The sequence below is a fragment of the Schistocerca americana genome, chromosome 7 (genome assembly GCF_021461395.2).
Source record: "Schistocerca americana isolate TAMUIC-IGC-003095 chromosome 7, iqSchAmer2.1, whole genome shotgun sequence".
Classification (NCBI taxonomy): domain Eukaryota; kingdom Metazoa; phylum Arthropoda; class Insecta; order Orthoptera; family Acrididae; genus Schistocerca; species Schistocerca americana.
This window is the reverse complement of record NC_060125.1, coordinates 405049514-405064606: the sequence shown is the minus strand read 5'-3', so window position 1 is coordinate 405064606 and position 15093 is coordinate 405049514. Positions and strand designations below refer to the sequence as shown.

General features: G+C 39.9%; 1 protein-coding gene across 2 annotated transcripts in view; it reads left to right on the top strand.

Moving 5' to 3' along the window:
* Window positions 1–15093, top strand: part of LOC124622009 (LARGE xylosyl- and glucuronyltransferase 1-like) — a 177637-nt gene that overhangs the window by 130778 nt on the left and 31766 nt on the right. For both annotated transcript variants that reach the window (XM_047147560.1, XM_047147561.1), the window contains one exon: window positions 4128–4351. In XM_047147560.1, coding sequence (XP_047003516.1) covers window positions 4128–4351 — 224 coding nt within the window. The remainder of the gene's footprint in view (window positions 1–4127; window positions 4352–15093) is intronic.

The window sequence follows — 15093 nt, the reverse complement described above, 5'->3', positions numbered from 1 at the left end:
TACCTCTCTGCTGCATTTAGGTTTCCTAAAGCCAAAACTGATCATCATCTAACAGATCTTCAAGTTTCTTTTCCATTCTTCTGTACATTTTTCTTTGTTAGAAACTTGTATGTGTAAGATACTAATCTGATTGTGCAGTAGTTTTCACACTTATGTGCCTTGGTCATCTTCAGAACTGTGTGTGATATCTTTCCCAAAATCTGGTGATATATCTCGAGACTCATAGATTCTGCTGACCATCCTGAATAGTCATTTGATTGCCACTTCCCTCAATGAATTTGGAAATTTCAGTGGAATGTCTATGCCTTCTGCCTTATTTGATCACAATAATTTTAGAAGTTTGTGTTGTGATATCTATGCTTTCTGCCTTATTGACCGCAAGATATCTAAGTTTCAGTTAAACTCTGATGAATACTGAATCCCCTATGTCTTCCATATCAACCTCAATTCTCTAGTTTCTTGTATCATGTCACCAGACAGTTCCTCCCCCTCTTAGTAGACTTCAGTGTACTCTTTCCACCCATCCACTCTTGTGGTAGTAATGACGTGAGTCATGTGGAACACAAAAGAGGAATGAGAAAAGAATCAATCATGATCTGCCACATGGGCTTAAAGACAGGCCAGCAAAATCTAAATGGATACACTTCTGCAGCACCACAGTATCAGACCAGAGAATGAACCATTGGGAAGATGCAACTTGATGCGCCTGATAGGTGGAACATTGGCAGACCTCCCACTCTGTTTGAGAATAGCAGTACAGAGAAGTGGATAAGGCATTAGACACAAATGCAACAGGGAGCTTAACACTTGGAATATATACGGGATAGGACTGCGCTGATACTGTAGGAAGCCTCATCACTTGCTACTACTAGAGGCAGGCGTCTGATGTCTCAAAACAGTGCCCACTTAAGGCAGTCTTTTAAATCATCGAGAGGTTGTTGACAGCAAGGTGACCATTTGAAACATGCACCTTGGTGTTGTAGCTGATTCGGTGGGTAAGAGAATTCTGCTGTGTTTGAAGTGAATTGGCCATAATAATTGGCATGACACAGAAATACTTGTAAGTGTTTTATATTCTTGAGAGCTGCATTTTATCAATTGCTGCAGCATGATCTGTCTTTAGTTCCAGACCATTTGCTCACAGTTTAAATGCTAATTGGATCAAGGAAGGTTGCATGAAAGAAGATTTGTGCAGTTAGCATTCCAGTCTATGCAACAAAAACTCAAGGTTGTTGAAGTGTGTGGCACAGTTGGGTTTATCTTATAATAATGAATTCATAAAATGCTGAAACTGGCATGAGCTGAAGAGATTATGTAAGAGACCCAATAATAATGGTACAGGCCCCATGGTATATTTAGTACTAAATAATCTTGTGATGCTGCATCCAAGGGGATTTGAAAATACACCATACAAGGACAGTTTTGCTGCGTAAAGTGCCATGACATGATTTTTCTAAAGAGGGTCAGTAGAGGACAAGTCTCCTCTTTATATTGTTCATTTATTGTTACTTTAAAATCACCACAAAGTCTCAAGGCACCATTGGGTTTGCGTTCTTTTACCAGGTGGCCCATTGACTATATGGAATAGATTTTAACATGGTTTCATGAGTGAGTTTGTCCAGCTCTGTCTTGAGGGCTTCCTTTAGGACAAAGGACAGTGAATGAGCTTTGGTAAAAAAAAGAAAAGGACCCTTTCCTTATGTACGTCGATTGGCTTAATAAGGATACAAAGAGTGCAAGAGTAACTGCTCAGGGTGATTCCCAGTGGACACTTCTTAATACATTTCCTGGGCTGTATTCTGAGAAGTCATTTCGTCTGTAAATTGGTTACTCACTTGCATCACAAGGTGGGACATATTTGTAAGTGAACTGCTAGAACATTCCTCATGCAAAACGTCTTCTTGACGTATTGTATCCCTCTTATCACTGGCACAGTTGTTCACAGAGTCATACAGACCGTTGATTAGGTGAGGACCCTGTCCAAAGTGGTGTGTCATCTCACCCAGGTGGTACAAGAGGTGAGTACTGTGATATCTTCTTCCATTGGAAACAAGTCCTGGGCTGTGGAAACAAGTCCTTGGCTGTGCAAGCTGTTTTATAGGCTTAAGCTGTTTGCGTTACTTCTACGAGAGAAGAGTCCGATATCCTCAATATGATACTTGGTTTATCTTATCACTTCTGATTCGAGTGTGAGCTGTCCCTGGGTAGAGTCTGTGTATCCCTGCCCATACAAACATGTGAAATTGCAATTCAGACTCAATCCTTGTGCTGTTCTTGTAGTGAAGAAAATATTCTAGACAGCTCAGGGTCCATGGGGTTTGTTAATGGGTGCATTTTCTGTATTTAGTGATACTATTTGGGATTTCCAGATAAGAACATTGCCTTTTGTCTTCCACAGTCAAAAATTTGACAGACTGAAAAATTGAACTGGATTCAGCAGCAATAAGCATACCACTCTTCAAATTGTTTATTAAATGGCGTGAAAGCCCTAAACATGATTGGCACAGGAGATTTTCCTGCTATATTCGCTAATGTTTGCAGTGCCTGTAATGTAGCTGCCATTAACTCCTGACAGTCTTTTGCAGTTTGTGTTAGTATATGTTTTAAGTGTTCAGTGGTTGAAAACTCGCACTCTCACCTAAATACAAAAATGTTCAAGCCCTGATTTGCACGCATCATAGTTCCTGAGCTGTTGCTTATTTTGTAGAGGGTCATCTACACCTCCAACAACTGTGGTGTATTTGTGACAAGAGATGCATACAGGATGCTCCTCAGAAACAGTGCATGCTATATTAAGTCTGAATTTCAAAGCAAAGTCCAGTCCATTCTGTATCAAAAGTTCCACCTATAACAAATAGTCATAAACATGTTAGCCAACCAATAGTACATTTGTTGCACATTCCACAGATTGCATCACAACTGACTCAGACTGGTATATACACTGGATTCTGGCATGGTCTTACCAGAAGGCTCTGCTTATGACAAGCATCCTGTAGGTAATAGAGCCACAGGGGTCAATGGCAATGTTGCACCAAGTATTCAGCTTCCACAGTGACATTGGATGCCACCACTGTGGTGTGATGCCCACTACTCTTATTTGTGTAATCAATGCTGTCCTCCTATGTGATGAGCTACTCCAGAAAATTGTGCTATAAGGCATTAAAAGTTGTAATATGCAAAGAATGTTTATATATTGGTTAATTTGTTTCAAATGCTTACAGTTATGTGTAGATCAAAAGTCGCTTAACATAGTTGTTTGTGAAGCTGATGTAAGTTTCAGCTTGTTAAAATTTCTACTATGATGTGTACACAAATAAATTTGGAGCATTCTAACCTATTCACTGACTCGTATTCATGTGCTACATAAATTTTTGGTGTCATTCTTTTATTGTACAGAAATTAATGTTGTGTGTTTTTACAAAATTAAGGGACTATCAGTTTGGAGAAAACCACTTCTTAACTCTTTGGAAAAGCACTTATGCTATTTATTCTGTAATTGTCTTACATAACAGGATTAATTGTAACACTTATACTCTAATATCATCTGAAAAATGTAGCAACTGTGCTGGATGCTTGGAAAGTCATTCATTTATTATGAATGCGAGTTGATTGAAAATTGAACACTGTGAGACTCTGTTTCTGGTTTCTGCACAGTCATTGCATCCCGTATAAGAAAAGATATATATCACTGCTTTTTACATTCTTCTTGGTAAACATGATTTGCATGTGACACTGGTAATTCCATAGAAATAAGACATTCTGAACTCTATATTCGTGCCATGTCTGTGACATGAAAACAGCCAGTCTCTCTCTCTCTCTCTCTCTCTCTCTCTCTCTCTCTCTCACACACACACACACACACACACACACACACACACACACACACACACACACACACACACACACATGCACATGGTGTGTGTGTGTGTGTGTGTGTGTGTGTGTGTGTGTGTGTGAGAGAGAGAGAGAGAGAGAGAGAGAGAGAGGAAGGCCTGCACATGTGCATGTGTGTGTGTGTGTGTGTGTGTGTGTGTGTATGTGTGTGTGTGTGTGTGTGTGTGTGTGCATGCATGCATGTACACGTGCATACATAATCAGTTTAATAATCGTTATTCCTTTGATTGTAGGTGCAGTGGGAGCCAGACTTTGAACCCTATATAGTTGTTCGTAAAGATATACCTGAGTATGATACCAGGTTTGTGGGATTTGGATGGAACAAAGTATCCCACATAATGGAACTTGAAGCACAAGGATTTGAATTTGTAGTACTTCCAAATGCATTCATTGTTCATATGCCACATGCACCAAGCTTTGACATAGCTAAGTTCAGAAGTTCGTCTCAATACAGAAAGTGAGTACCACTAGAAATTCATGAGACTTACAGTCCAAAAGTAATTGGAACACTCTAATTTTGTTATTGTAGGTTTTATATTTTGTATACATTGTTAAAAGTGTGAACTTTCATCATAACTGTGTAGTGTGCAGGATTCTGGTATGCTCAAAATTGCTACTATTATTGAATGGCATTTCCTTCAGTAACCGGTACACAAATGTTGCACTCAACCCGCAACAGAAAATACACTAAGCATTACATAGCTATATTAAAAAGTAATGTATGCTGCACTTGCTGGACAGTGTGTCTAAGACGTTCAGCTTGACCGGGTTGCCTCCAAACACGTCTCGGATGATTATCTGGTTGAAGGCATATGCGACACTCACCAGTGAAGAGAGTGTGATGCCAACTCTGAGCGGTCAATTCGGCATGTTGTCAGGCCCATCTGTACCGCGCTGCATGGTGGCGTGGTCGCAAAGATGTATCTCGTCATATACGTTGGGAGTGAAGTTGCACATCATGTAGCCTAATGCGCACGGTTTGAGTCATAACACGACATCCTGTGGCTGCACGAAAAGCATTATTCAACATGGTGGTGTGCTGTCAGGGTTCCTCTAAGCCATAATCCGTAGGTAGCGGTCATCAACTGCAGTAGTAGCTCTTGGACGGCCTGAGCAAGGCATGTCATCGACATTTCCTGTCTCTCTGTATCTCCTCCATGTCCGAACAACATCGCTTTGATTCACTTGGAAACACCTGGACACCCATTGTTAAGAGCCCTTCCTGGCACAGAGTAACAATCCAGACACGATCGAACCACAGTATTGACTGTCTAGGCATGATTGAACTACAGACAACACAAGCCGTGTACCTCCTTCCTGGTGGAATAACTGGAACTGATTGGCTGTCAGACCCCGTCCATCTAATAGGCACTGCTCGTGCATGGTTGTTTACATCTTTGGGTGGGTTTAGTGACATCTCTGAACAGTCAAAGGGACTGTGTCTGCTATACAATATCGACAGTCAATGTCTGTCTGCAGGAGTTCTGGGAACTGGGGTGATGCAAAACTTTTTTTGATGTGTGTATTATTTCTCAGAGAACAGCCATACACAGCAGACACAAATATCAAACAAACTGACAACGTCAAATAGCTGAAACAAACTGGCGACGTCAAATAGTTGAAACAAACTGGCAACATCAAATAGCTGCTCTGTCTTCGGTGGAGACTACTAGGGACAAGGCATGTGGTTATTTATTTTTTTATGCCTTCTTTAGGGCCAGCAGCATAATACGTGTGTCATAATGACATGATTATTAGAGTAGATATACTAAATAGCTGCGTATAATAAGTAATCTTTATTTAAGACTGACTGTTTTGACTGTATCATCATTTCCAAGTACCTGCAACTACAGTTTTGGCCAGTGTCATTCATATTAAAGTAGCTGTCTTGTACTCATGTCTAGATTGATAAGATGTTCATATTATGTCATTATTGGACTGTTTTGTAAATGTCACTGCTTTAATAAGATTGTAAATGCTGTCAAGATGTTGAAAATAAAATGTTAATTACGACGTGACAGCAGTTTGACAGTTCCACTCTTACGATGCTGTATGTTTACAAAGATTGTGCAGATGAACAGCAATATTATTTTATGAACTAAAATTTGTTATGAATGTATTTGGTTATTGCATATATTACTTTCGATGTATCCATTTTCATGTTCTAAAAGTTCAGTAGAGTTTTTAAGGTAATACTTGTGTCTAAATTAAGATCCCAAGCAAAGACACATAAACCAACAGTTCCAATTCAGCACATAATTAATTGCATAAATCGCCCATCATATTTGATAACAAAAACACTGTTGTTGTTGTGGTCTTCAGTCCTGAGACTGGTTTGATGCAGCTCTCCATGCTGCTCGATCCTGTGCAAGCCTCTTCATCTCCCAGTACCTACTGCAACCTACATCCTTCTGAATCTGCTTAGTGTATTCATCTCTTGGTCTCCCTCTATGATTTTTACCCTCCACGCTGCCCTCCAATACTAAATTGGTGATCCCTTGATGCCTCAGAACATGTCCTACCAACCGATCCCTTCTTCTGGTCAAGTTGTGCCACAAATTTCTCTTCTCCCCAATCCTATTCAATACTTCCTCATTAGTTATGTGATCTACCCATCTAATCTTCAGCGTTCTTCTGTAGCACCACATTTCGAAAGCTTCTATTCTCTTCTTGTCCAAACTATTTATCGTCCATGTTTCACTTCCATACATGGCTACGCTCCATACAAATACTTTCATAAATGACATCCTGACACTTAAATCTATACTTGATGTTAACAAATTTCTCTTCTTCAGAAACGCTTTTCTTGCCATTGCCAGTCTACATTTTATATCCTCTCTACTTCAACCATCATCAGTTATTTTGCTCCCCAAATAGCAAAACTCCTTTACTACTTTAAGTGTCTCATTTCCTAATCTAATTCCCTCAGCATCACCCGACTTAATTCGACTACATTCCATTATCCTCGTTTTGCTTTTCTTGATGTTCATCTTATATCCTCCTTTCAAGACACTGTCCATTCCATTCAACTGCTCTTCCAAGTCCTTTGCTGTCTCTGACAGAATTACAATGTCATCGGCGAACCTCAAAGTTTTTATTTCTTCTCCATGGATTTTAATACCTACTCCGAATTTTTCTTTTGTTTCCTTTACTGCTTGCTCAATATACAGATTGAATAACATTGGGGAGAGGCTACAACCCTGTCTTACTCCCTTCCCAACCACTGCTTCCCTTTCATGTCCCTCGACTCTTATAACTGCCATCTGGTTTCTGAACAAATTGTAAATAGCCTTTCGCTCCCTGTGCTTTACCCTTGCCACCTTTAGAATTTGAAAGAGAGTATTCCAGTCAACATTGTCAAAAGCTTTCTCTAAGTATACAAATGCTAGAAACGTAGGTTTGCCTTTCCTTAATCTTTCTTCTAAGATAAGTCGTAAGGTCAGTATTGCCTCACGTGTTCCAGTGTTTCTACGGAATCCAAACTGATCTTCCCCGAGGTCGGCTTCTACCAGTTTTTCCATTTGTCTGTAAAGAATTCGTGTTAGTATTTTGCAGCTGTGGCTTATTAAACTGATTGTTCGGTAATTTTCACGTCTGTCAACACCTGCTTTCTTTGGGATTGGAATTATTATATTCTTCTTGAAGTCTGAGGGTATTTCGCCTGTTTCTTACATCTTGCTCACCAGATGGTAGAGTTTTGTCAGGACTGGCTCTCCCAAGGCCGTCAGTGGTTCCAATGGAATGTTGTCTACCCCCGGGGCCTTGTTTCGACTCAGGTCTTTCAGTGCTCTGTCAAACTCTTCACGCAGTATCGTATCTCCCATTTCATCTTCATCTACATCCTCTTCCATTTCCATAATATTGTCCTCAAGTACAAAAAAACTAAACACACTAATAACAAAATTTCATACTTTCAACAAAAAGTACACAGTGAAAAATGTGCATACTCTGGCAAGAGATATAAAAGACATACTGATACCATCTACTGGTAAATTTATTTCATTTGATCTCACTAATTTATACACCAGTGTGCCAGTACAGGAAACTATCCAAATAATAAAATATAACGTGTAACAATATAAAAATATCTATGGCTAGAACACTTGAAATTATAAATCTTTTGCAGATAGCATTAACACAAAACTATTTTGAATTTAACAACAAAATTTATACCCAATCAGATGGAGTAGCCATGGGTAACAGTGTAGCAGGCACATTAGCCGATATTTTCCTAAATTCTCTGGAAGAGAAATTCTTTAACTCCGATTGGCCTACTCTCAATCAAATTGTGTACTATGAATATAATAGAGGGAAACATACCACATTGGAAAAATATATGTATAAAAAACAAAGATGCTGTAACTTACCAAACGAGAAAGTGCTGGTACGTTGATAGACACAATAAAAAACACACAAACACACACACAAATATTCAAGCTTTCATAACCCAAGGTTGCTTCATTGGGAAAGAGGGAAGGAGAAGGAAAGACGAAAGGATGAGGGTTTTAAGGGAGAGGGTAAGGAGTCATTCCAATCCCGGGAGCGGAAAGACTTACCTGAAGGGTGAAAAAGGGACACTTAAACATGCGCGCGCGCGCGCGCACGCACACACACACACACACACACACACACACACATACACACACACACACACACACACATATACAGACACAGGCAGACATATGTAAATGCAAAGAGGTTGAGCAGAGATGTCAGTCGAGGCGGAAGTATAGAGGCAAAGATGTTGTTGAATGACAGGTGAGGTACGAGGGGCGGCAACTTGAAATTAGCGGAGGTTGAGACCTGATGGGTAACGGGAAGAGAGAATATATTGAAGGTCAAGTTTCCATCTCCGGAGTTCTGATAGGTTGGTGTCAATGGGAAGTATCCAGATAACCCGGACGGTCTAACACTGTGCCAAGATGTGCTGGCCGTGCACCAAGGCATGTTTAGCCACAGGGTGATCCTCATTACCAACAAACACTGTCTGCCTGTGTCCGTTCATGCGAATGGACAGTTTGTTGCTGGTCATTCCCACATAGAAGGCTTCACAGTGTAGGCATATCAGTTGGTAAATCACGTGGGTGCTTTCACACGTGGCTCTGCCTTTGATCATGTACACCTTCCGGGTTACAGGACTGGAGTAGGTGGTGGTGGGAGGGTGCATTGGACAGGTTTTACACCAGGGTTGGTTACAAGGATAGGAGCCAGAGGGTAGGGAAGGTGGTTTGGGGATTTCATACGGATGAACCAAGAGGTTACGAAGGTTAGGTGGACGGCGGAAAGACACTTTTGGTGGAGAGGGGAGGATTTCATGAAGGATGGATCTCATTTCAGGGCAGGATTTGAGGAAGTCGTATCCCTGCTGGAGAGCCACATTCAGAGTCTGATACAGTCCCAGAAAGTATCCTGTCACAAGTGGGGCACTTTCGGGGTTCTTCTGTGGGAAGTTCTGGGCGTACGCCAATCTGTTTATGGGTCGCTTAGAGGAAGCCTTCTTGGTTACCCAGGCCTGCCAACCCAAAGTTTGGTACAGATTTATTTATGAAATCTTCATGATCTGGACTCACAGTGAAGAAGAACTCCAGAATTTCCTCTCCAACCTCAACTCCTTTGGTTCCATCAAATTCACCTGGTCCTACACCAAATGCCATGCCACTTTCCTCAACATTGACTTCCATCTGTCCTATGGCCAGCTTCACACATCCGTCCACATCGAACCCACTAACAAGCCACAGTACCTCTATTATGATAGCTGCCACCCATTCCATATCAAACGGTCCCTTCCCTACAGCTTAGGTATTCATGGCTAACGAATCTGCTCCAGTCCTGAACCCCTGAACACCAATAACCTGAAAACAGCTTTCGCATCCCACAACTACCCACTCGACCTGGTGCAGAAGCAAATAGCTAGAGCCACTTCCTCATCCCCTCAAACCCAGAACCTCCCTCAGAAGAAACCCAAAAGTGCCCCACTTGTGACAGGATACTTTCTGGGACTGGATCAGACTCTGAATGTGGCTCTCCAGCAGGGATATGACTTCCTCAAATCCTGCCCTGAAATGAGATCCATCCTTCATGAAATCCTCCCCACTCCACCAAGAGTGTCTTTCCGCCATCCACCTAACCTTCGTAACCTCTTGGTTCATCCGTATGAAATCCCCAAACCACCTTCCCTACCCACTGGCTCCTACCCTTGTAACTGCCCCCAGTGTAAAACCTGTCCCATGCACCTTCCCACCACCACCTACTCCAGTCCTGTAACCCGGAAGGTGTACACGATCAAAGGCAGAGCCACGTGTGAAAGCACCCACGTGATTTACCAACTGACCTGCCTACACTGTGAAGCCTTCTATGTGGGAATGACCAGCAACAAACTGTCCATTCGCATGAACGGACACAGGCAGACAGTGTTTGTTGGTAATGAGGATCACCCTGTGGCTAAACATGCCTTGGTGCACGGCCAGCACATCTTGGCACAGTGTTACCCCGTCCAGGTTACCTGGATACTTCCCACTGTCACCAACCCATCAGAACTCTGGAGATGGGAACTTGCCCTTCAATTATTCTCTCTTACCATTACCCATCAGGCCTCAACCTCCGCTAATTTCAAGTTGCCGCCCCTCGTACCTCACCTGTCATTCAACAACATCTTTGCCTCTGTACTTCCGCCTCGACTGACATCTCTGCCCAACCTCTTTGCATTTACGTATGTCTGCCTGTGTCTGTATATGTGTGGATGGATATGTGTGTGTGTGCGAGTGTGTAAGTGTCCTTTTTTCCCCTTCAGGTAAGTCTTTCCGCTCCCGGGGTTGGAATGACTCCTTACCCTCTCCCTTAAAACCCTCATCCTTTCGTCTTTCCCTCTCCTTCCCCCTTTTCCGATGAAGTAACCTTGGGTTGCGAAAGCTTGAATGTTAGTGTGTGTGTTTATGTATTTTTTATTGTGTCTATCAACATACCAGCACTTTCTCGTTTGGTAAGTTACAGCATCTTTGTCTTTTATATAAATTGTGTACTATGTTAGATATGTAGATGATACCCTCATGTTGGTAGATGCCAGCCACACAGATATTGAAACTATCCACCAAAAGCTCAACCAACTGCACCCTGAAATTAAATTCACTATGGAAACTGAGAAAGACAAGACATCGAGACCTCACAATTGGCAAAAATAATAATTGCCACACATTTGATAGCTATAGGAAGAATACAACTTCTGACAATATAATAAATGGGTTATCCCATGTCAACTCAGTGCACCTCACAACCTGACCCTCTCGGATTTCTTTCAAATTTGATGCATTCAATGACCCAGATAAGAGATGGAAAAATACTAATTTGCAGATGTGTTTTACAACAGTGAAGAAAGTTACAGGTATGGAAAGTTTGGAATCTGTGTTAAATTTACATGCATATGTCACAACATAAATGACTGTAATTCTGGTTCTAATTCAGTTACAGCAATAAAAATGGTACCATTGGAAAGCTAACAAATACACCTTTACATTGATATGCCACATGGCAGGTTTCTGAGACTTTTCATACTAAAGGTCATTGATCTTGACTTTTGACCTTGAATATCTTAAAACACCCCATCTTTAATTTTTTTGAAAAAAAAATTTAATTGCTCCAGAATTACGTATGATACATATCAAGATGGCCCACCAAAGGAATCATGCACAAAAAATTATTTTGTCAACTTAAGTACACCATCAACATGCAGTAAGCAGCTATGCATCCAGTTTTTTCTATAACACCAGCCAGTAACAGTTTCTTTTATTCAGACCAGTTCTTTAATATTTCTAGCTATGAACAGCCAATGAGAGACACTTTTATTTCAACCAATCAACATTAGCCTGTATTAGTGAACAGCCAATCAGAGAGATTTTTATTTCAACCAGTCAACATTAGCCTGTTTCAGTGAACAGCCAGTCAGAGAGACTCTTATTTCAACTAGTCACGATTAATCCACTGATCTCTATATATTATGCAAATTTTGTTTTGCATGTTTTGTGGCTGTGGCTTGTTTAACAAAGTGCAGTGTAAATGTGCCATAAAGTAATAGTAAAAAATGTATTTCAAGCCAAAATTATATTGTTGCAATCCATTTAGGGAAGAAGGTCATGCAAGAGTGCAGAAGAATTTAAGGAATGTTCAAGAGTGGGTGACAAACAAATATCCTAATGTATTGTTAGGTGGAAAAATTTTTCAGTAAATGTAGAAAAAAAAATATTGCAAAACCCAACAATCACTGCAGATCTTGCCCTCAGTTGTGCCAGGCACTTCCAGAGAAGATTTAAGTGAAGATGAAGTAGCATCAGATCTGGCACTCGATGCTTTAAATAGTAGCCTTTAGTATTTAGGTGAATCTCCTGCGAAGAAAAAGAGGCTTCAGGGTGAGAAAAGGAACCCAAAGCAAAAACTGAAAGAAATAGCCTCCATGTTGGAGCATATTTATGTGACACAACTGGAAAAAGAAGACAGTGAAAATGAAGAAAGTGAAATTATCAGCCAGCTGAAAGATAAGTTTCACAATTCAGGCCGTATGTGCGACAAAACACAAATTCTAACTGTAATTCCAAAGAGTTGGAGTATAAGGAAAACTATGAAAGAATTTTCTGCTTCAGATTACACGGTACGGAGAGCAAAACAGTTAGTAGCAGAACATGGTACATTAGTGACACCAAATCCAAAGCCAGGGAAGACATTGTGTGAGAAAACTGTTCAGTGTGTGCTTGATTTTTACTGTGATCATGATGTGAGCCATATGATGCCGGGAAGAAAAGACTTTGTGAAAGAAAATAGAATTACAGTACATAAACAGAAGGAGCTAGTGTTGCACAACCTTAAGGAGCTGTATGCATATTTCAAAGATAAATACCTAGATATAAATATTGGATTCTCCAAATTTTGTGAGTTGTGGCCAAAGCACTGTGTTCTTGCCAATGCCAGTGGAAACCATGCTGTTTACTTGTGTTTTTCAAGTTAATGATTGAAGGTTGTAAACTTAAAGCACGAACAAAGAGTGAAGAGTACACATTACCATCATAAAAGCACTGTGTAGCATTTGTTATGTGTAATCCTACCAGCATGTTTCTTAGGTTCATGTCCCTATTGTCTACGCTTGACAAGACTAACTGATTATCTGTATGGTCTGTTTGGTAAGAACTGCATTGACGAAATTGCATATAAGTGTTGGTTAACTACAGGCAGGGTAGTTCTAGAGGAGGCAGGGAAGTTGTAGAGGGTATAACAAAGCCAACAGATGATTTCATTAAGGTGCCTGCATCAAGGTTACAATACCTCGTACTGCATTCATTTATCTCCCAGCAGCAGTCACATTTCTGTAGAATTACTAAAGAAGGTCTCAAAGTAAACGAGTTTCTTGTTCCTTGTGACTTTGCAGAAAATTACTTCCACTGGAATAATTCACAGGCTACAATTCACCCATTTATAGCTTACTACAGAGACTCAAGCACTAATGAAATACGACATGTATCATACGCGGCAATATCTGACTGCCATCAGCATGATACAGTGTGTGTTTATTCTTTCCAGACAAATTTCATCATTTTCTTAAAATGTCAGTTTTCAAATCCAAAGCACATTTATTACCTTTCGGAAGGATATGCTGCCCAATACAAAGCAGAAAAAACTTTATGAATCTGTCCTACCATTAAGAAGATTTTGATGTTACAGCAGAATGGCATTTTTCTGCTACAGCTCATGGTAAAGTACCTTGTGATGGTGTAGCAGGGACTGTAAAGCGATTAGCAAGACTTGTCAGCCTCAAGTGACCTTACGAAAATAATGTTTTGACATAATGACAGTTGTTTGAGTGATGCAAGGAAAATATTCCTTCATGTATCTTCCATTATAGATTGGTTTCCCATCATGATGAAGATACGGCCAAGCTGAAACAACATTTCAAAAATACAATGACGATTCCAGCTACCGTGTAATACCTGTTAACAAAGATTTAGTAAAGACAAAGACATATTCTGCTTCTTTAGTGAGTAGAGAAGAGTCAGTAATTGTTATGGTAAATGAAATACTGTTAACAAATATACATGGATTTGTTGCCTGTATGTATGACAGTCATTGGTGGGTTGCATACGTCTAACAAATATGTGAAGAAATATATGAAGTAAAGGTTAACTTCTTGCATCCACATGGACCATCTCCATCATTTGTGTTTCCTGCCAAACCAGACACTTGTGTCATCAGAAAATGTGACATTATCACAAGAGTTAGTCCAGTGACACAAACTGGAAGGACATAGAATCTCCCTGCATCAGATCTGGTGAACATTAACAGTATAGCTGGAGAATTGTGAGGAGAGATTTAATAACTTTTCATTGCCTTTTCATTATAACTGTAATGTAAATAATGTAATGTAAATAATTCATAGTACCACTATAATAAAGTAAACCATATTTTTGTACAATATTACTTATGGATTGTACTTTATCATAATTTGTATTTCATATATGTGTGCTACCATCTTAATTTTGGTAATGTATTGATGCTGACAAAATAATTTTTCATACATGGTGCCTTTGGTGTGCCATCTTGATATTTACCATATTTATAGTAACATACTGGAGCAATTAAATGTATTTTAAAAAATTGAAGATGGGATGTTTAGAGATATTCAAGGTCAAATGTCAAGGTCAATGACCTTTAGTATGAAAATTCTCAGAAACTTGCCATGTAGCATATCAACATAAAGGTCTATTTATTATCTTTCCAATGGTACAATTTTCATTGTTGTAACTGAATTAGGATCAGAATTACAGTCATTCATGTTGCGACAGACGCATGTAAATTTCGCACTAATGCCAAACTTTACAGACCTATAACTCTCTTCACAGTTGTAACACACACTCGCAAATTGGTATTTTTCCACATCTTATCTGGGTCATTGAATGCACCAAATTTGAAAGAAACCTGAGATGGTCAGGCTGAAAATGTTACTTTATTGTGTTGAATTGACATGGAATGACCCAAATGCCAATTCCTGTCATCCAACGGCTCGTAAACTAGCATTTTTCTATTCAGTGATTAATGGATTAAATACCCTACCATTAGAAAAGCGAGCAATTCAAAAAGAACTTAACACACTTGGTTATATAGCCTATACAAATGATTTTTACCCCAACATAATCACAAAATTATATTACAAATGTAAAACAC